At 44.4% G+C, this 22,089-nt stretch overlaps 1 protein-coding gene across 1 annotated transcript in view; it reads right to left on the reverse strand.

Annotated features, from left to right (window-relative positions):
• The window catches only part of ccdc6b (coiled-coil domain containing 6b), a 72,106-nt gene extending 57,367 nt beyond the window's left edge, over positions 1 to 14,739 (reverse strand). The window contains exons 1-2 of the mRNA XM_060939573.1: positions 14,406 to 14,739; positions 7,642 to 7,791 (exon numbers count right to left, since the gene is read on the reverse strand). Coding sequence (XP_060795556.1) covers positions 7,642 to 7,791; positions 14,406 to 14,678 — 423 coding nt within the window. The 5' untranslated portion in view covers positions 14,679 to 14,739. The remainder of the gene's footprint in view (positions 1 to 7,641; positions 7,792 to 14,405) is intronic.
• Positions 14,740 to 22,089: the final 7,350 nt, after the last annotated feature.

The following is a 22,089-nucleotide window of genomic DNA, read 5'->3' on the forward strand; positions in this document are numbered from 1 at the left end:
TGTCGACAAATCCATTTTTTTTAATCAATGAATCAATCTCCTTTATTTCACATGATCTGCTGTGTGTTTACAGCAGAAATACAGTTCTTTTGAGTCACGTCATGCAACATGCCATCTACACTAAGTAACTTTAAAAACGCACATTGATAAAACTTGCTGAATTCGTGCTGAGTTTCTCTCAAGAAGAAAAGAAATATATCACAATGGAAAAATAACTTCGTTCCGCCCGAATAAGTTCCAAATCTGTGCTCAAATCAGAATTTAAGGGAGTTGTACTCAATAACGTACAATATGACTCGGGTAGTCAATGACATGGACAGGCTTTAATTTTCAAACAAATTTTGCATACACTGTACACACACAATCTTGCCTATAAATACCCGGGGGAAATGATGGGAAAATTGTCATTATTGAAGATGCCACGCCTAAGCCAAAATCAACGTGAACAGGCTATCGGGATGTTGCGTGCCAGAAGTACACAGACAGAGGTCGCCCGGCACTTCGGTGTTCATCATTCGACCATTTCCCGTTTGAGTCAGCGTTACAGACAGACAGGGAGCACCAGGGATCGTCCACGCCCTGGTCAGCCTCGAGTCACGACGCCAGTTCAGGATCAGCACATCAGGCTAGCTCACCTCCGTGACAGATTCCTGACACCCTCAGTCACTGCTGCTGAGACCCCTGGACGACACAGACCCAGAATCTCCAGCATGACGGTCCGAACATGGACCAACTGTCACTTTGAATTTTTTTATTGTGAATTAATTCTTGAGTTTGACAATAAGGCTACGTTCACACTGCAGGCTGAAGTGACTCAAATCCGATCTTTTCGCCCATATGTGACCTGTATCCGATCTTTTATTGACAATATGAACGACACAGATCCAATTTTTTCAAATCCGACCCAGGCCGTTTGGATATGTGGTGCTAATTCCGATTCCTCTCCGCTCTTTTCATATGCGACTTCAGTCTGAACTGCCAGGTCGCATTCGTCCGACTTACACCTCATCAACAAGCCACAAACATCACTATTCTGCGCTGAAGTAGGCGGCGGGTCTCTCAAAAAAGTTACAACAACATGGCGCATAATCACGGGCGCAGATAGAGGGTGGGACGAGTCATATTTAAATTCACCTCGTTCGGTCCCCCCCACTTATAGGGAGGAAAAAAACGTCTATGCTGTCTTTCTTTGCATAAGGCAAACCTCACGGAAAAATCAAAAGACTAATTACCATTCGGTTTATTGAGGTGCACAGCAGTGTATACATAGTTGCAACAACTCACATAAAACAAAACAAAGACTGATATTCGGTTGGTTGAGCTGCGCAGACTGCACAGGTTGCGAGCTCAAGCTTGGTTACTATGGTTACTAACAACAAGTTTGACAGGCATATCGGGGTTGGTTTGCTGGCAGCTTTGTCCCCCCCCAGTTTTTTGTCCCCCCCAGTTCAAAAAACGTATCTGCGCCCCTGCGCATGACATCAATGCGAGGGACGCTTCGGGCTGTGAAGGTTCTGAATCTTCTCAATGGAAGGACGCAGAGGTTAGGGAGCTGATTTCCATTTGGGGGGATGCAGCTATTCAAGCTTGATTGGATGGGTCATACCGCAACCGGGCGGTTTTACTTCCGTAAACACTGGCCATGCTCACTGCGTGTGACGTCGTCGTATCCTGCAGTGCGCATGCGGAACACTTTTAGGTCGCTTTTCGTTCATACTGAGGATCACATACAAGTCGCATATATTTGTTAATGTGAACGACCTCACAAAAAAATCGGATTTCACAAAAAAATCGGAATTGAGCATTAAGCCTTGCAGTGTGAACGTAGCGTAAATGTCCTTTATCGATGTTTCAAGATGTGTGCGCATTATATACAATATCATAAATTTCAAATATATGCATGGATCTAAAGTGATATCGTGTTGAATTCCATTGTGCGTTTTTAAAGTTACTTAGTATAGTTTCCTCCTTCGAAACAGGAATTGACGATCTGCGTTTTACTGAAGAATTTCAAACTAGTTACCACAATTTTCAAACCGTTCACAGTCCTCTCACTGTTCTGTTCATGTACACGTAACTAAAACTCTCAAAAGATGAAGAGGAAAGTTAAGAGCGAGTTAAACGTTTGATCACACAGCTTGAGGGCAAATATGATAATGATGAAGCAGAAAACTTCGAGCGACTGTGTTTGTTTAGCTTGATTTTGTCACTGCGTGCTTTAAAAATAGACTAGCCAGGATACTTAATGGCTCAGTGTTGTTGCCAATTCACTTGATTTACGATGCATGCCCTTACAGAAACCCTAATTAAAGCTGAAGCAAATTAAAGCATTGCTTCAGAGCTGCATAATGAATCCACTGCAACTGCAGTTTCGAGAAGCTCCTTTCATCTTGTGTGACCTAGTTAAAGTACAACACTGGCTTGGTCCAAACTCAGGATGCGTCATTTGAGAAAAACCTAACATCAGGATATCTGAAGACTTGACTACAACACACAATATATACATGTTATTTCCCAGCTGGGAGGTCCATATCGTGAAATACTGTGACCGAGGTCTTGAAAGTACTGAGTGAGGCCCTCTGGGCCGAGGTCTTGAATTCAAGGCCAAGGTCACGGTATTTCACCATACGGACCGACCTTAAGCTGGTAAATAATATATTTATTTTTTCTTTACCAAATTCTAACAGAAAACGAGAGCACCCGAAAGGGAAAACCGAGCCGAGCCGCCATTTTGAATCCTCATTCACGGCTGTAATGCAAATTGCTTCCTCCTCGGTATACAAATGCACTTCCATGGCAGGGGGAAAAAAAAAAAAAACAAACTACATTTTGCCGCCTATGTAGTCCCCTATTTATACAAATAGGAGTCATTCAGGATTCAGCCATGTTTTTGCTCGGCGTTAACAAGTTAGAGGTTTTTAGCTTTCTCCTGAAATGTTTTCTTTTATTTCTTCTTCCTCAGGGTAGTAAAACTCACTTTCGCTGTGAACACTGTCGTTATCGCTATCCATGCTGTAAAATTAATGCTATTCTCCTGAGAAATGCTGGCAAAAATTTATACGATTTTTGATAATCTTATAAAAAAGATAAATGTTGACAAAAAAAAAAAAAAAACGCTACTATGTTGTTTGTTGTTGTGAACGAGCGAGTCGCCAGAGGTCCATAACTGGGGTCCGTAAGGTCGTAGGATATGGACCCGCTCGCCAGCCAATCAGAGCGCAGGATTTGATGGAAATCGGACTGCGAAAAAAATAAATAGGTTTACTACTAATAACTTTATATAAGAAAAATACTTGTGTTGCCAGGCCTCGACGTTAACTTTTGACACCTTAAATGGCCTCAAAAAAAAAAAAAAAAAAAAAAAAAATTTTGCCCCCCTTGAATTTCCTTTTGCCCTAAAATTTTGCAGTATTTCGGCAAGTTTTCAAGGACACGGTTCAAGGCAATACTGGTATGTTTTCTACAGGTATAATTAAGTTATTATCTATGAGATAATTCACACTATATATATATATATATATATATATATATATATATATATATATATATATATATATATATATACACACACACACATACTGTAGAGGGTGTGGTTTACTATTTGAGACACAAAAGCACGTCTTTCCATTCTATAAGGCCTCTGCATGCTCTTGCGACAAGGCTTTCGCAGACAGCTTTTCGCAGACAGTTGTAATTTATCGTTGAGCGGGGAGTATAGGCGTGCGCGATGTTATTCACAACGCAAGGGGGCGCGAAGTCGCTAGGAGTAGTTGGTGGGTGTGGTTAGTGGAGTGTTTATCCTCTGGTTACTTATAATGACTAGAACTGGAGTCGTATAGATGTACGTACTTCCTCACTTCCTCAATCAACCGCTCTTCGTGCTGCTCCATCTTCGCTCGTGTTTTTAAAAATGCCGGTCGTGAAAACAAACCAAACCGGGAAAGTAGGGAAGCGGAAGTGCGTGTACAGCAGATGTAGAGTGGACCAATCAGAGCCCTCTTGTCTGCGACGCTGTCTGCGAGGCTTCTGCGGTGGTCACAATTTTTGGGAGGTGCGCACAGAGCGTCTGCGAAGGTGGGGGGGCTACGCAGATGCCATCTGCGAGGACTGCGTTGTCAGCATAAATTGGCCTTAAGCCTGTTCCATTCACTGAATGTACTTACCACTAGCTTTTTCTCACACACACGCATGTACGTACACACACACACACACACTGCCCTCCACAACTATTGGCACCCCTGGTTAAGATGTGTTAAAAGCCTTAAATTCAATTTTTATTGCAGAAGCATAATCTCTCACTGAAAATTGTAGAAAAATGTAACCCTTAACTCAAGTGAATTTAAAAAAAAAATAATAAAAAAAAATCCCTGACTAAGAAATTATTTCATAAACTCACCTGTTCCACAATTATTGGCACCCATAATTCCTAGAAAATAAATTTAATTGAAGCATTTCTGTCATTTCTACTCTAGTTTATAAAGTTGATCAGAGTATCTAGGAACCTTTAATTAGTAATTCATCACGTCCTGTTTCCCTGGGGTATAAATATGATGTGACACAGAGGCCTATTTCTCTTATCCACTCTTCAACATGGGAAAGACAAGAGAACACACCATTCAAGTAAGGCAGATGTGTGTCGATCTTCATAAGTCAAGCAACGGCTACAAGAAAATAGCCACTCGCCTACACCGGCCCGTATCTACAGTCAGAGGAATCATCAAGGAGTTTAAAACAACTGGAGCAGTGGCAAACGAGCCTGGACGAGGATGCAAGTTTATCTTGCCACCACGCACAGTGAGGAGGATGGTGAGAGAAGTAAAAAGTTCTCCAAAGCTCACTGTTAGAGAATTGCATCAAAGAGTAGCATCTTGGGGTCACAAAGTCTCCATAACAACCATCAGGCGCGATCTACATGCCAACAAGCTGTTTGGGAGGCATGCACGGAAAAAGCCTTTTCTCACTTACAAGCATAAACGTAAACGTCTGGAGTTTGCTAAGCGGTACTGGGACTTCAACTGGGACCGTGTGCTTTGGTCAGATGAGACCAAGATGCAGCTTTTTGGCAACAAACACTAATACATCACAAAAGATGAGTATGCGGAAAAGCACCTCATGCCCACTGTGAAGTATGGGGGAGGATCGGTGATGCTGTGGGCCTGTTTCTCTTCCAAAGGCCCCGGGAACCTTGTTAGGGTGCATGGCATCATGAACTCTTTGAAATACCAGGACATTTTAAATCAAAATCTGGTGGCCTCTGCCCGAAAGCTGAAGATGGGTCGTCACTGGGTCTTTCAGCAAGATAATGACCCTAAACATGTGGCCAAATCTACCCTTACAGAAAAAAAAACCACATGAATTTCCCATGTGATCACATGTTACCACATGTGGTAACATGTGGAATAGATGGTATCAGATTTTGTAACGCGTTACCATGTAGAGCACGTGTAAAACATTCCCACATGTGATTCACATAAAATTGGGCCAAAACCACGTGTTTGGCCACATGTAAATCAAAATCTGGTGGCCTCTGCCTGAAAGCTGAAGATGGGTCGTCACTGGGTCTTTCAGCAAGATAATGACCCTAAACATGTGGCCAAATCTACACAAAAGTGGTTCACCAGACACAAAATCAAGCTCCTCTCATGGCTATCTCAGTCCCCAGACCTCAACCCAATTGAAAACCTGTGGGGTGAGCTGAAGAGGAGTGCATAGGAGAGGACCCAGGACTCTGGATGATTTAGAGAGATTGTGCAAAGAGGAATGGTCGAAGATCCCTCTCTCTGTATTCTCCCATCTTGTGAAATGTTACAGGAGAATATTAAGTGCTGTCTTGTTGGCAAAAGGGAGTTGTACAAAGTATTACCATCAGGGGTGCCAATAATTGTGGCACACATGATTTCATGTAAAAGAATTATTTCTTAATGTGGGATTTTTTTCCCACTGAATAAATGCACTTGAATTAAAGGTTGGATTTTTCTCTTTTTTTGCATTGTTGTCCTATATTATTATTTTTTTTAAATTTATTAGAAGCCAAAGAACTAGGGCTGTAACGATACACCCAACTCACGATTCGAATCGCGATTTTTGACCCACGATTCGATACGCCCACGATTTTTTTTAAAATGTTTTTTTTAAAGTAGTAAATTTGACTTATTAACATTTACTTACTTACATTAACTATTTAATTACAAATAATTCAGACCACTGCAGAGAATGAGTAATATGTATGCAAAAATGAACAAATGTATATCCAAAGATTGTTTTATTTCTCAAAATAATACTGTTGAGCCGGAAGCTCTGTTTTTTTCGGTTCTGAAAAAAAAGTCATTTTTCCAAATCGTGTAAATCCGTTAAGATTTTTTTTTTGGGGGGGGGGGGGGGGGGGGGGCTCTCTCACTGTCTCACTCTCATAGGGCCAATGATTTTCTGTGAGCGCGGAAAACAGATGGAAATTACGGAATTTTTATGGTGAAACATTGCTCGCGTGTCAAAATGTAACTGCCGCAGAAGGCTTCCGCCCAAGCAGACATGCCTTCAGTGTTGCCAGATATTGCTAACGTTTTCCACCCCAAAATGTGTTCAAAACCAGCCAAAAAGCACCTAAACCCGCCCAATCTGGCAACACTGCATGCCTTTCCGGTCAAGTGATTGTGATTGGCTTGTGGCACACCTAGCCAGCCAATGAGCTGCTTGTTTACAGATTCGCTCCCCGCGTTGCAACCAGAATGGCGACCGCTTAAAAGAAATGAATGCTCTGCCAGTGGCGAGTGTGGACGTTGCGTGACTCGCAGAAGATTGTCGCAGGTCGGCGAAAAAACGACTTACTAATAGATATAAAAAAATAAAAGTAATTTAAGTAAGTTTAAAATGTAATTTAAATAAAAAGTAAAGTATTCATAAATTGAAGTTTGGAAGCGCCTCTGTTTTTGGGCTGAGGAGAAGTTTGAAAGGGTGTATCGCGATTCTGCCTTCTTGTATCGCGATACGGATCGTGGCTCTGCATATCGTTACAGCCCTACAAAGAACATATCTTAAATGAGGGGTGCCAATAATTGTGCAGGGCGCTGTATAATATATATCCTGAAGTCAACCCAGGAAAATATAGAGGGCACCAGCAACCACTCGTGGTGATGAAAGCGAGCCAATCAGGAAGAAAAAAATTAAACGGTGATCACAGGGGAGGCGAGGATGCTGGTTAATGTGTCTTGTTTTTTGTAACGTACTCACTCGAAAATCATTTTTGTGTTTAAAGAAGCCGACCACAGGTGTGCCTGAACGGGTCTAACTCGCTAAAATATTTCTGCCTGAGCGTCTTGGTCGGGCAAATCTGGCATCCGGGCAATGCCTAACGTTGAGGCTTGGCTGCATTTATGAAGAAAAAAAAAAAATCAATCAAGGTCCAATTAAACTTTCATTTAAATGTCTGCAAAAAATGATTTACGTACAAAAAAAAAATCTGAACAGAATATATCAGAGTCCGTAACAGTTATATGAAATATTGATAGTGACATAATTGATGTCTATATTAATATATTGCCCAGAAGCATTGAGCATAAAAGGCGCAGTCTTGACTCTACAGGCCTACATTTTTTGCGGGCAAACCTGAAGCCAGCTCGGTGTCTGCTGACACTCAGCACTTACTTGCATAAGTTTGCGAGAGAGTTCATTGGTAAGGAATTCTTCTTCCTTCTCATAATTGACAGCAAGGGTTTCTTTCTCCTTCTGTAAAGCCTGGATCTTCTTAAACAGCGTGTTGCTGATGAACTCCTCTTCTTGTTCTGCTCGGGCTTGCTGCGGATCAGAAAGAGTGACATTAGAAAACGCAGTTACAAGGCCACAAGTGCACACTACAACTGGGGGGGGCGGGCATCTGCCGAATCTCAAAAGGCTCTAAAGTGAGCTGTTGAGCCTTTGACCAAAACCCACAGGGAAAAAAAAAAAAAAAAATGTAAATGTGCAATTAAAAACTCAAGGACGATCGTTTCCCAGGCAAATGGTTTCCACAATGACAAAGTTGACACGTTATCAATATGTATGAGCTGCGTGTCAGGAAAGGACAGGCAGTCTGATAAAGCTGGTATGCTGAATATAAACGAGGAAGCTGAATTCACAGTACATTCAGCCATCGTGACTTTTCTGGGTGGCAGTCTGACGTGGCCGAGGTTAGGCTGCACATAACCGGGCAATAATAATCTGAATCACAGGCTGTTTCTAGCAAAAGATTAACGATATCCTGGAATTAAATTAAATATTACTGCAATTTTGGTGTCTAAAGAGACTCACCAAAGCAGGCGATGCTGAGTTTCCGTGTTGATGAAAGCTTGTATAAATAATGTCTTGGCTGCCTGTGCTACAGTTTCAGTTCTCTTTTATACCAAACACATTTTATTGCAAAACACAAAAACAGTCCATCCACAAAATAATCTTGAGGGAACAAAATGCATACTTTCACTGCACGCTTGCTGTTCATGACTATTAAAACTGATCTAAAAGGCAAATCTGCAGCAATGTAAATTATTTTGGGAAGCACTGGTTCAGTATGGTCGGATATTTTGTAACATGATGCAGTTCGTGATCGCGTTGTCCAATGGACTGCTTTGCCTAAACCCAAAAAATAATCCAGAAACTGTGTACATAACTGATTTGCATAGGATAGGAGATCTCGGTATAGATCAGAGAGATGGGAGCGTCTGTACGATACGCACACCGTTCCACGTCTACACCTTATATTAATACAAACACATTGCTGTGACCTTTATAATGAGCACTTACTGTAGGCTTGTGCCTGCTCGATAGTATTTACATGAAGACGATGAGAAAGCATCACTTCTCTGACACACACCTTTAAACACCATCTAGAGCGTATCGTCACCAAAGAGTTGGTTTAGTGGTTGACGTGTCCGCCTTTCGACCGGGAGATTGCGAGTTCTAGTCATGATCGGGTCATACCTAAGGCCCCAGTCACACCGACCGAACTTTGCTGGAGCGTTCCTTGAACGGTAGGGAGGGGGGGCTGAATTTTGACAACGCTCGTCACCGCGCACAAAATGGGAAAAAAATCGAAAACACAGGCGTTGGCTTAGCGGTGCACCGCTGAAGCCAGCGTTGCTTTAGCGTTGGTTTAGCAGTAGCGAGCGTTGGTTTAGCGGTGACGCGAGCGTTGGTATAGCGGCGTTCTGCGCATGCGGGCTTTGGCTCGGCGGGGGTATAAAGTTGGTTTAGCACCAATCATAGCAAGTCTCTCAGCATCCATGGTGATACAGTTTTACTGTAACTTTGAGCAAATTCGATGTAGATGAGGTCTGAACTCAACGGCAGCTCGATTCCAAATGAGCTCCTGGCCCATTTCTCCCCGTATTTATAGCCAAATTCTGGTCCCGCTCCGACACCTCTATACCAACACCAAACCAAAGTTCATCGCCGCCATGGATAGCTGCTTCAACGCCCGACACCGTTCCAGCAACCCCGTGTCCGCTCGTAAAACGCTTACAACCGCTCCACCGAAGTTTGTGCAACGTTTAATCGCCGCCCGGGCAACGCTGGCGAAGCAGCGGTGGTCCAGCGTTCAAGATCCCTGCGTTGGCCTAGCGGACCCAAGCGTCCACGAACTTGCGTCTAGCGGTGCCAAACTTTGACTGGGCGTTGGTGGAGCGGGGGTGAACTTTGCCGGGGCGGAAAATTGCCCCCTCCTCAACGCTCGCAATATTTTGTGCAGCTCAAAACTTTCGGAGCGGTAGGAGGGCCCCTCGAGAAACATCAGCGGTGGCCGAGCGTATACGGCGTTGCTTTAACGGGGGCCAACTTTTGTTAAACGGTGGTGAATGGTTACGAGCGGTGATGAATTTTTTTCACCGCTCCAGGAACGCTCCAGCAAAGTTCGGGCGGTGTGACCGGGGCCTAAAAATGGCATCTGGCGAGGCACGCAACAATACAGACGCGAGTAGGGAATCGATCAATCTCTTGCGGTTACCAGAGAACCAGCCCCATACCGTAACCTGAGCTATGTAACGTAACAAGCGAGAGCTATAGAAACAGAGATCGGTGCCACCCGATGGCACGGGAAGGACTTTCTATTGTATTGTTTTGCATTTTAAACTCAGACAATTTTTTTTTAAAGCAGGAAATGATCGGAAAGAAACATTCCTGAACTGTCTATATATTAGGGGATGATAAAATTCACCGATTCGCATCGGTACACGAGTGTGATGCAATCGTCTGGATTTAACTGTCATCCAGATACAATTTAGAATGAACTCCGGATGTATCGTTTCTAACCTCGGTAGAATGATCACGCTGAATCACACTGCATCGCAATAGGCGTGAATCGTATCGCATCAGTAGTAGTTGCTTCATATGCGTCTTTAATGTATCGGATGGTTTGCAACGCATCGAGGTGCGATCACATCAGTCTCAGTGACGGAGAGCTCCATCCCGACTTGATACAGAAGAAAACACAAAAAATCTTGTAACCTCGGTTCGGATCATGAGGTTATTTCTACAGGTCAATTTATATACGGCAGAAATTTTCCAGTACTTAAAGCTAGACTGACTTTCAGATTCCGGTCATAAAAAGAATCCCCCCCCCGACACCCAGTTATTTTTGTTTAGTGGACCGAGAGCTACTGAATTCGAATCACAGACTTCCACTTTTATTCGTTTTTTCAAATAGAATAATTAATGAACTTAGCACCACGTGGCCCGAAATTCTCCGCTATTATTTCTTGCTTCACTGTGACGCAATACAAAACACTACGTCGTGCAGACATGTTGGGGGCTTTCCCCATTCGCGCAAGGCATTGTTGGATACAAGTTTGAAACAGGAGAGGAAAATGGAGAACGCGAATGAAACGTGAAAGACCGACTACAGTAACGAAAAGCGAGAAGAAAAGATGTTATATACGAAGGAAAGGAAACGCAGGACCAAACTAATAAATATCGGCGCTCAGCGAGCACCTCGGTGTGATCAGCTGTTCGTTTAGTGACAGAATGATGGAACTGTCAGCGCACGGTCAAAGTAAACCTGTAGATGGCAGTAATGCAACACTGTGGATGCCAGCTGCCGTAAAACCCAAAAGACGACGACAACGTCACAGTACGGGACAAATGTGTTGCATGTGTTGCAGTAGTGCACATTATGCAGGTGTTTCATAGCAAGTCAAATGTTAGACTTGGCTCCACTACCCAATATAATAGCTGTATTGCTAACGTTAAACACGCCTGCATAATGTGCACTACTGCAACACATTTGTCCCGCACTTACACTTTGTTGAATTAATTCAATATCACAGTCACCACTGAAGTCCACTCGATCCTTGTTTACTGTCAATGGATCGGTCACTCGTTAAACAGTCCACCAGAATCCGAGTAGGAAATGGCCGCAACAGCTTCCAGGGGAATGGCTGAGCGTAGCTGTCAGTCAAACACAAGTTACCCAATGGGAATGCATTCCTGGACAGCCCGCCCACACGTGAAGTTTGTGCCAAAACTGCAAGCAAAAAGTCAGGGAGCGCAAACAAGAAAGCTGGAATCGCAACCAAAATAAATTACGTCAAAGAAAACTGAGAAAGACACGGAACAAAAATAAAAGGTTTCTGAAGAGTAATAAAGGGTGTTCACACGGCACATATTTGCATCGATGCATTTTGTTGTGATATATCTTACACCGGTGTAAATGTTGTGGAGCGTTCACACGTCACAAACCTGCTTACTAGAGAGAAGCGTGTTAGCACCGGTGCAGCCCCACTTGCGTTCACACGGCAGTTTTTGCGACCGTGCTATACGATAGTAATAATGCGGAAATGAAATATGCGCATGCGTGAAAATGTACTTCCTTTTCCCGGTTGTCATGGCATCACCAAGCGCCGGGAAAACAACGTGAATGAATGAAGACACCAGCGTTGCCAGATACTGCTGACGTTTTCCAGCCCAAAATATGTTCAAATCCGCCAAAATGCACTTAAAACCGCCCAATCTGGCAACACTGGAAGACACGCAGTTCTGTTGTTGTTGATATTCGCCATTTTGGAAGCGCAAAATACCAGGATGCAAATTATGCAATGCCCGTATGTAATCAACTCTCCTCACGCGTAGCGAGTCTACCCCTGTAGCGTTCAGACGTCCCATTTTATATCGGTGCTGCCCCGCAAACTAGCATTTACTCCGGAGTAAATTTCTTAAACCACCTCCCGAGCAGGGTTAGATTTGCACCGGTTTAAACAGCTTTCAGGGGCTACACCGGTATAACTTTGTACCGTGTGAACGCTCTACTGGGGCAGCCCCGGTGCTACACCGGAGTAAAAGTTGCCGTGTGAACACCCCGATAGACTGATATTTTGCACGATTACACGAATAATTTGTTTGCCAGTCTAAAAAAAATTGACTTTTTTTTTTTTAAATATATTTTTCAGGCTTTTTTCACCTTTAATGGATAGGACAGTGTAGAGACAGGAAATGAGTGGGAGAGAGAGACGGGGACGGATCGGGAAATGACCTCGGGTCGGAATCGAACCCGGGTCCCCGGATTTATGGTATGGCGCCTTATCCACCTGAGCCATGACGCCCCCAAAATTGACTTTTTTTTTTTTAAATTTATCGTTCGGGTGGCACGGTGGTGTAGTGGTTAGCGCTGTCGCCTCACAGCAAGAAGGTCCGGGTTCGAGCCCCGTGACCGGCGAGGGCCTTTCTGTGAGGAGTTTGCATGTTCTCCCCGTGTCCGCATGGGTTTCCTCCGGGTGCTCCGGTTTCCCCCACAGTCCAAAGACATGCAGGTTAGGTTAACTGGTGACTCTTATTGCCCTTTTCCACTACCGTTTTTCAGCTCACTTCAGCCCGACACGGCTCACGTTTCGACTACCTCAGAGCAGCACGACTCGGCTCGCTTCAGCCCTACTCAGCACCCAAAACTCGCACGGTTTTGGAGTGAGGCTGAAGCGAGCCAAACCGAGCCGAGTGAGGCTAGGGGCGTGAGCAGACACTCCCCTGTGCACTGATTGGTGAGGAGGAGTGTCCTCACATGCCCACACACGCCCCGCGAGCACGCTGGGATCTGTAAACACCGTAAACCCGGAAGAAGAAGAATTACGAATTACGAGAATTTCTGAAGCCTTATGCGCCTCGCCTCATCTATACGCTCTTGCCAGTATCTGTTGGCGTTGTCGGTGACAACAAGCCACAGCACCAAGACCAGCAACACTAACGACTCCATGTTTATTGTTTACTCTCCGGGTCGTGAGACTACCGTTTAAAAGGTCACTGATGTCACTGTTTGCGCCGCCTAACGACATCACGTGACGTCCACCCACTTTCACTAACTCCACCCACTTCCAGCCAGCACGGTTGTGGTCGAAATGCAAGTCCAACAGCCCCGCTCAGCCACGTTGGTAGTGGAAAAGCGGCATAAGTGTCAGCCCTGTGATGACCTGGTGACTTGTCCAGGGTGTACCCTGCCTTTCGCCCGTAGTCAGCTGGGATAGGCTCCAGCTTGCCTGCGACCCTGTAGAACAGGATAAAGCGGCTACAGATAATGAGATGAGATTTATCGTTCTTGCTTGATATATTTCAAAAGTATTGTATGAACATTTTGGCACAAAATTGATTCCATAATCAAAAGGCCTGAAAGCCCAGAGATCCTGCGGTAATAAAGACGCCCCCAAAACCTGAGGGGAAACTCATCAGGTCCAAACAGGGCTGCAGTTCAGCAGCAATGACGACCTCAACCACAAGCTGGACTGGGGGCTGGAACCAGGGGACACTTGGTTATAGTTATTCCTCAGTGAAATAAAGTTGTGTTAACGTTTTTAAGAGTTTTATTTCCAGAAAAAACAACTTACTCATAGCAGTTATCCAACCTCTAGCCTAAGGAAGGACAGGGCCTAACACAGCTCTCAGCTTACAAGCTCAACAGTCACTCAGACTAGAAAAACTAATTCAGGGAAAGAAAGATAATATATAAATACACACGTATATATATATATATATATATATATATATATATATATATATATATATAATAAGAGCGAGAGAAAGAAAGACACATACAACTAATTTAGCCGAGTGCGTCATGTTGTTTTCTCACAGAGTTGTTTTTAATCTTCGCAGCTAAATGAAGAGAATGTCGCTAGGATGACATTAGCTGTGCAGCTAGCAATTTTTATTTCGCGAGTTGGTAACAAAATGCAGTGGAAGTAATTAATTAATTCAAAAACCTAAAATTAAAACAAGCATTTCCCCTCAGTGACAGCAGGGTTCAAGCTAACCGAGCTACACCAGGTGAACCGTGTAGCATTAGCGAGCTAACGCGTTTGCTAACGGAGTTAGCGCAGAGGCTGCTGAAGCTCGACACGCCTTTCTGATCCGAGTCAGCGGGTGGCGGATTCACGCTCATCACGCGGGTCTGCTGCACTTACAATCGTGACACTGGCCTTGCGCAGGTCTCTGTTCTCCTCCTGCAGCGCTTTACACTTCAGCTTGAACGTCTCCAGCTCGATCTTCAGCACTTTGTTCTCCTGCTGCAGGGACGCCAGGCGGTTTGTCAGCTCCTCCAGACGGAACGGGGAGATCACGAAACCCTGCTGCTTGCTGGAAGAGGAAGAAGTGGAGCACTGGGGAGTAGCCGAGCTGCTGCCCGCTCCATCAGTATCACTCTCACTCGCGCTGTCCGCCATGATCACTGCGAGCATCTGAGACGGGCAACAGCAATGTGGAGCTCACTCACTCACTAACGTCATTCTCTCTCACTTCTCTTCCTACCCGCATTCAATAACAAACCCCGCCTCTCCTTGTCTCTTGGGTTGTGATTGGCTAGGAATATCAGTCTGATAGGCGGGCGAGTTCTGAGCATGAACTACTCAGCCAATCACAACGCAAGAGGCGGGATTTTGACGCAAAGCAAGTGGGAGGGAGAAATAATGGCAAGAGTGCAGGAGCATAGAAATGGGATTGAGCGACCTCCTTCTATTGTTGGTAGTAGCAGCAACTAAACAGGAGGTCAAAACCGTTGATCTGTTTTCTGAGCTCAGTAGCCATGGCTGTAAGGTTAGAGAAGCAGCTTTGAGACCAAAAGGTTGTTGGTTTGAGCAAGGCACCTAAACCCCCAAATGCTCCCCAGGCTGCTCTGGGTATGTTGGACGTCGCTCTGGATAAGAGCGTCTGCTAAATGCCTGTAATATAACGTCCATTCCTGTGAAGGGTCTGATCTGCCAAATGTAAAAATAATCAAATAAAATAAACTAGTGGGGCAGCACAGTGGTGTAGTGGTTAGCGCTGTCGCCGGGTTCGAGCCCTGTGGCCGACGAGGGCCTTTCTGTGTGGAGTTTGCATGTTCTCTCCGGGTGCTCCGGTTTCCCCCACAGTCCAAAGACATGCAGGTTAGGTTAACTGGTGACTCTAAATTGACCGTAGGTGTGAATGTGAGTGTGAATGGTTGTCTGTGTCTATGTGTCAGCCCTGTGATGACCTGGCGACTTGTCCAGGGTGTATCCCGCCTTTCGCCCATAGTCAGCTGGGATAGGCTCCAGCTTGCCTGCGACCCTGTAGAACAGGATAAAGCGGCTAGAGATAATGAGATGAGATGAGTGCAGGAGCATAAAAATGGGATTGAGCGACCTCCTTCTATTGTTGGTAGCAGCAGCAACTAAACAGGAGGTCAAAACCGTTGATCTGTTTTCTGAGCTCAGTAGCCATGGCTGTAAGGTTAGAGAAGCAGCTTTGAGACCAAAAGGTTGCTGGTTCAATTCCCTGGACCAGCACGACTGTGTGAAGTGGCCTTGAGTAAGGCACCTAAACCCCCACCTAAAACCCCAGGCTGCTCTGGGTATGTGGGACGTCGCTCTGGATAAGAGCGTCTGCTAAATGCCTGTAATATAACGTCCATTTCTGTGAAGGGTCTGATCTGCCAAATGTAAAAATGAGTTTGCATGTTCTCCCCATGTCCGCTTGGGTTTCCTCCGGGTGCTCCGGTTTCCCCCACAATCCAAAGACATGCAGGTTAGGTTAACTGGTGACTCTAAATTGACCGTAGGTGTGAATGTGAGTGTGAATGGTTGTCTGTGTCTATGTGTCAGCCCTGTGATGACCTGGCGACTTGTCCAGGGTGTACCCCGCCTTTCGCCCGTAGTCAGCTGGGATAGGCTCCAGCTTGCCTGCGACCCTGTAGAACAGGATAAAGCGGCTAGAGATAATGAATGAGATGAAAATAAACTAGTAATTCAGACTCTTACTGTACCAGACTGGCTAGGAATATCAGTCTGATAGGCGGGCTGCTTCGCAGCATGAACTACTCAGCCAATCACAACGCAAGAGGCGGGATTTTGACGCAAAGTTAGTGGGAGGGAGAAATAATGGTAAGAGTGCAGGAGCATAAAAATGGGATTGAGCGACCTCCTGTTGTTGGTAGCAGCAACAACTAAATAGGAGGTCAAAAACCTGTGGAGACTCAGTTGATCCGTTTCCTGAGCTCAGTAATCAATGTAGCCATGGCTATAAGGTTAGAGAAGCAGCTTTGAGATCAAAAGGTTGCTGGTTCAATTCCCTGGACCAGCACAACTGGGTGAAGTGGCCTTGAGCAAGGCACCTAACCCCATCTGCTCCCCAGGCTGCTCTGGGTATGTTGGACGTCGCTCTGGATAAGAGCATCTGCTAAATGCCTGTAATATAACGTCCATTTCTGTGAAGGGTCTGATCTGCCAAATGTAAAAATGATCAACTAAAATAAACTAGTAATGCAGACTCTTACTGTCAACCCTGAGTAGCTTTCTGGAGCTAACAAATCTGCAGTTAAATGTCAACTACAGCTAACATTTGAGGAGAAGAAGCTCTTTCCTTCATTAGCATTGCTTGCCTTATTAGCTGCTATCAGGTTTCCCCTCCTTTCACCCCTCATTCTCCCAGCTGGTTAGGATCTTCTCATCTCATCTCATTATCTGTAGCCACTTTATCCTGTTCTACAGGGTTGCAGGCAAGCTGGAGCCTATCCCAGCTGACTACGGGTGAGAGGCGGGGTACACCCTGGACAAGTCGCCAGGTCATCACAGGGCTGACACATAGACACAGACAACCATTCACACTCACATTCACACCTACGGTCAATTTAGAGTCAGCAGTTAACCTAACCTGCATGTCTTTGGACTGTGGGGGAAACCGGAGCACCTGGAAGAAACCCACGCGGACACGAGGAGAACATGCAAACTCCGCACAGAAAGGCCCTCGCCGGCCACGGGGCTCGAACCCGGACCTTCTCGCTGTGAGGCGACAGCGCTAACCACTACACCACCGTGCCGCCCTGGTTAGGATCTTATTGAGGGTATCTTCTGGTATCTTGAGGGTATTTTCTGGCAACTGAGACACAACCAGAAACTCAGCGTGGTCTGAGGAACATTGAATGATCTTCTCTGAGTGTATCATACCCTCCACTCTCTGCCCAACTAATGGGCCTGTACTGCAAGCTGAGCTGAATATCCTTTCCTTCCCATGTCACCCATGGTTTTTGGTTGAGTCTGTTAACACACAACTCTGAGGCTGGATCCTTCATTTAGTTTATAATAAACCAAGTGGTTATCCATGCCATGCTGGAGGACATAAGTGCTCATGCAGCCAGTGTCTGAATTCCTTGGGAGTTAAAGACAGACACCAACTATGTACTCACTGCATCAACATTAATCAGCTTAAGGATGTAGTGTCTGGTTTGGACAGCCTCTGTACTGACTACTGGCTATCCACATCTGGCAACTGAGACATAACCAGAAGCTCAGAAAGTGGTCTGAGTTACTTTCTACACACATTAAAGTGCATATTCTGGACCAATTTTGTTTGGTTTTTTATATGAAAGTATGTCCCTTTACACACTCCTCCAGAAGGGTAATTTTGCACAAGGCCATCTGTCTACAGCAGAAAAAAATAAAATAACAAAACTCGTCTGGAAAAATCCCAAGGGAGTCTGGAGCCAGATTCGTGACGTCACCTGCGGAAGCGCCAGCAGGCTGCGCGAGTTTGCGCAGTTTCAGTGCACAGCCTGTGTAGACCAAGCGCTCCCATTTCTCTCTCATTGTCCGGTCTTTTGGGAAACGATGAGTACTAAACCCATCATGATTGGTGTTGCTACATCCTCCTACGATACATCTGCTAACCATTTTAATAATTGCGTGATAACGTTGAAGAAATTTGCAGAAAACCACCAGGTCGTTTTCTCATAAACAAACCAGCGCTGACGTAGGATTCAGAGGGAGGCGTCCCGCACGCGACGTCACGAAAATCAATGTTTCCCGGGAAATTCAAATGCAAAGTTTTTTCAGAGGCGGACCAATTCGCCTCAAATGGCTTGATTTCAACTGAATTTTTCTGGTATTGCGCAAGGTAAAAAAAATTGCAGAGAATGCAGAATGTTACAGATATTTGACTAAAGTTTAATATAAAATAGGAGAATTACATTGATCTTGCTCCTGAATTTACCTGTGATATACACTTTAAGTAATTAATAACTAGTAACCAATATGGCCCTGTTGAAATCGATGGTTTAGGACCTAAACCCATACAAGTTGGATGCTAATGTCCTTCAACTGAGCCCACCTTACAGTCCAATGACTTTTCCCTGTTCCCTATTGGAGGAGTTGACAGCTCTGTCTGAAAGATTCTTGTGGGCAGCTAATGACCTAACAGTTCAATTGCTGGTAAGATCTTTACTCGGGAACATTCACTATGCAAGCTTTAATAAGTACACAAGCTTCCTGTATTAATTGGGGAACATTTTGGTGCCACAGGGACACGGGGTGTTGTTCACAAGTGTGAGATCAGAACACAGCTAGATTTGAGGTTGGTCCACCTGGGCCTCAAGTTTTTCTTCCTAGTTCTGAGACATTGCAATATCTTGGTCTGCTCAGCCAATATTGTGAAGGTCTTGTATATCCACCATCAGGCACTAGGTTGAACAAAATTCTCTACCTCCTCGGGTGGGTTCATCCACATGTACATCTTAATGAAAGCAATTTATCTACCAGGGCTGTATAAAGGTGGGGTAATCGCTGCCCAGGAGAGTGGATTCATCACCCATGATTGGTAAGCTAGATCTGGGGAAAAGTTTGGCATGGCCCAAGTGAACCTCTTCACTAATGTCAAATTGACATTTTCACGGTTGTCTTTTTATCTTTGGTGGAATTGGGCAGCCTACTGGAACAGGATAACTTGGCCCCCGACTGGCCACACCATATAATACTATAGATGAACACCCTGCTAGTTTCCTTCCTATTCAGATCTGGTGTCCCACGTGGATGGATGCACCCCTCGCCAGGTCACCAGTGCATGTGGTTTTGAACTTTCACAATGTATTGCCAACAGGAAACTGTGACTTAGCATTTCAGGAAACAGTCCTGTATGCAAGAGATATTAATACAGGGGTCTTGTATGCACATAGGTGAAAGCTGCTCTGAAAATGGTGTGTGCCTCATCGATGGGGTTTGGTGCATTGCCTGAATCCCAAAATATTGACTATTCTGCCAGGCAGTGCCAAGTTCCAACTACATTAAAGCTGTATGTAGTGGCCATTACACTGTAACACATTTCCATGGACTCTCTAGCAGCTCAAACGCATTATGACCTTTGAAAGGTGCGAAGCACTTCCATCTGCCACAGTTCCTCAAAGGCCAGGCATGTGGTTAAGGCTGAACTGACATGGGTGCCTTTGTAGTAGTGATCACTTTAGCAAAAAGACTGGATGAACTGCACGCTTTGGAGATAAGCTCACACCTGGGAGTTATCTGGAAAACATAGAAGCATGATTACAATGATGTACAATGTATCTAGCATTCATGTATTCTGAATTTTATCCAAGACATTGTCACATGTGTATTTTTAGTCTTTAAACTGAATCGTACAGTGTGAAGCTGGGTACTTACAAGAGTTCATCAAAATGTTATGTGCTGTCAATAGTCTGACCGTCCACTAAGCTACTAGAACGGTAACAATCTTATCAGTCTTGTGGATGACATTTGATGTGACCTCTGACTATGGGACCTTTACCCTCTACTATTGGCGAATCTGACGACGCAACAGAAATTAACATAAATAATAATAGACAGCTCCTCAAACACCAGTTTCTTCCTTTTTTATAAAAAGATAGTAACAGCCCTCAAGCACTTTCATATAACAAAGTCTACCATTGCATACTATCTTACAGTGTCTTGCAAAAGTATTCACCCCCCTTGGTGTTGGTCCTGTTTTGTTGCATTACAAGCTGGAATTAAAAATGGATTGGGGGGGGGTTTAACACCATTTGATTTACACAACATGAAATCAAACCGCAAACAATGTTTATTTTTGGGTTTTGTTTGACTTTAAATAAAGAAAGAGAGAGAGAGACTCTGCACTGCCTTCAGAGGGCAAACTGTCCACAAATGCCGCCTACCTAGGAAACGTTCTCCAAAACAGGATGCCGGGAAAGTGACAATATTTTGTCTGGCACATGCCTAGAAGATTAAAAAAAAAATAGATGAATAAATAATAAAATCACCAAACAATCAGAGAGGAAGTCAGTCTTTACTTCCTGTTGGGGTGGCAGTCTTTAAAGGTGAAAATTGTTGTTTTATTGTGACCCATACAATAATTTAAATGAAAAAACAGAAATCTAGAGTGTGCATAGGTATTCACCCCCTTTCATATGAAACCCCTAAATAAGAGCTGGTCCAAACAATTCACTTCATAAGTCACATAATTAGTTGATTATGATCCACCTGTATGCAATCAAAGTGTCACATGATGTCTGCATAAATCAACCTATTCTGGAAGAACCCTGACTCTGCAACACGACTAAACAAGCAACATGAAAACCAAGGAGCCTCCAAACAGGTCAGAGACAAAGTTGTGGAGAAGTATAGCTCAGGGTTGGGTTATAAAAAAATATCCCAAACTTTGAATATCCCATGGAGCACCATTAAATCCATTATAGAAGAATGGACAGAATATGGCACCACTACAAACCTAACAAGAGAAGGCCACCCACCAAAACTCACAGTCTGGGCAAGTAGGGCGTTAAACAGAGATGCAACAAAGACACCAAAGAGAACACTGAAGGAGCTGCAAAGGTCCACAGCGGAGATGGGAGTATCTGTCCATAGGACCACTTTAAGCCGTACACCCCACAGAGCGGGGCTTTATGGAAGAGTGGACAGAAAAAAGCCATTGTTTAAGGAAACACATTTGAAATTTGCCCAACAGCATGTGGCAGACTCCCCAAACACATGGAAGAAAATTCTCTTGTCGGATGAGACTAAAATTGAACTTTCTGGCCGTCATGGGAAACGCCATGTGTGGCGCAAACCCAACACCCTGAGAACACCATTCCTACAGTGAGGCATGGTGGTGGCAGCATCATGCTGTGGGGATATTTTTCATCTGCAGGAACAGGAAAGCTGGTCAGGACTGAAGTAAAGATGGATGGCACTAAATACAGAGCAATTCTGGAGGAAAACCTGTTTGAGTCGGCCAGAGGTTTGAGACTGGGACAAAGGTTCATATTCCAGCAGGACAATGACCCTAAACATACTGCTAAAGCTACACTGGAGTGGTTTAAAGGGAAACACTTAAATGTCTTGGAATGGCCTAGTCAAAGCCCAGACCTCAATCCAATTGAGAATCTGTGGCATAACTTGAAGATTGCTGTACACCAACGCAACCCATCTAACTTGAAGGAGTTGGAGCAGTTTTGCCTTGAGGAATGGGCAAAAATCCCAGGGGCTAGATGTGCTAAGCTAATAGAGACATACCCCAAGAGTAATTGCAGCAAAAGGTGACTCTACGAAGTATTGATTTTGGGGGGATGAATACCTATGCACACTCCAGATTTCTGTTTATTTTTTTATCTTAATTATTGTTTGTGCCACAATAAAGCATTAATTTTCACCTTTAAAGTGGTAGGCATGTTGTGTAAATTAAATGGTACTAAACCCCCCCCCCCCCCCCAAAAAAAAAAAAATCCGTTTTAATTCCAGCTTGTAATGCAACAAAGCAGGACAAACGCCAAGGGGGGTGAATACTTTGGCAAGACACTGTACATATTTTCTACCATTCTGTCTGTTGAATACTCTTTCATTTATTTGCTGTTTG

The sequence above is a fragment of the Neoarius graeffei genome, chromosome 14 (genome assembly GCF_027579695.1).
Source record: "Neoarius graeffei isolate fNeoGra1 chromosome 14, fNeoGra1.pri, whole genome shotgun sequence".
NCBI lineage: Eukaryota > Metazoa > Chordata > Actinopteri > Siluriformes > Ariidae > Neoarius > Neoarius graeffei.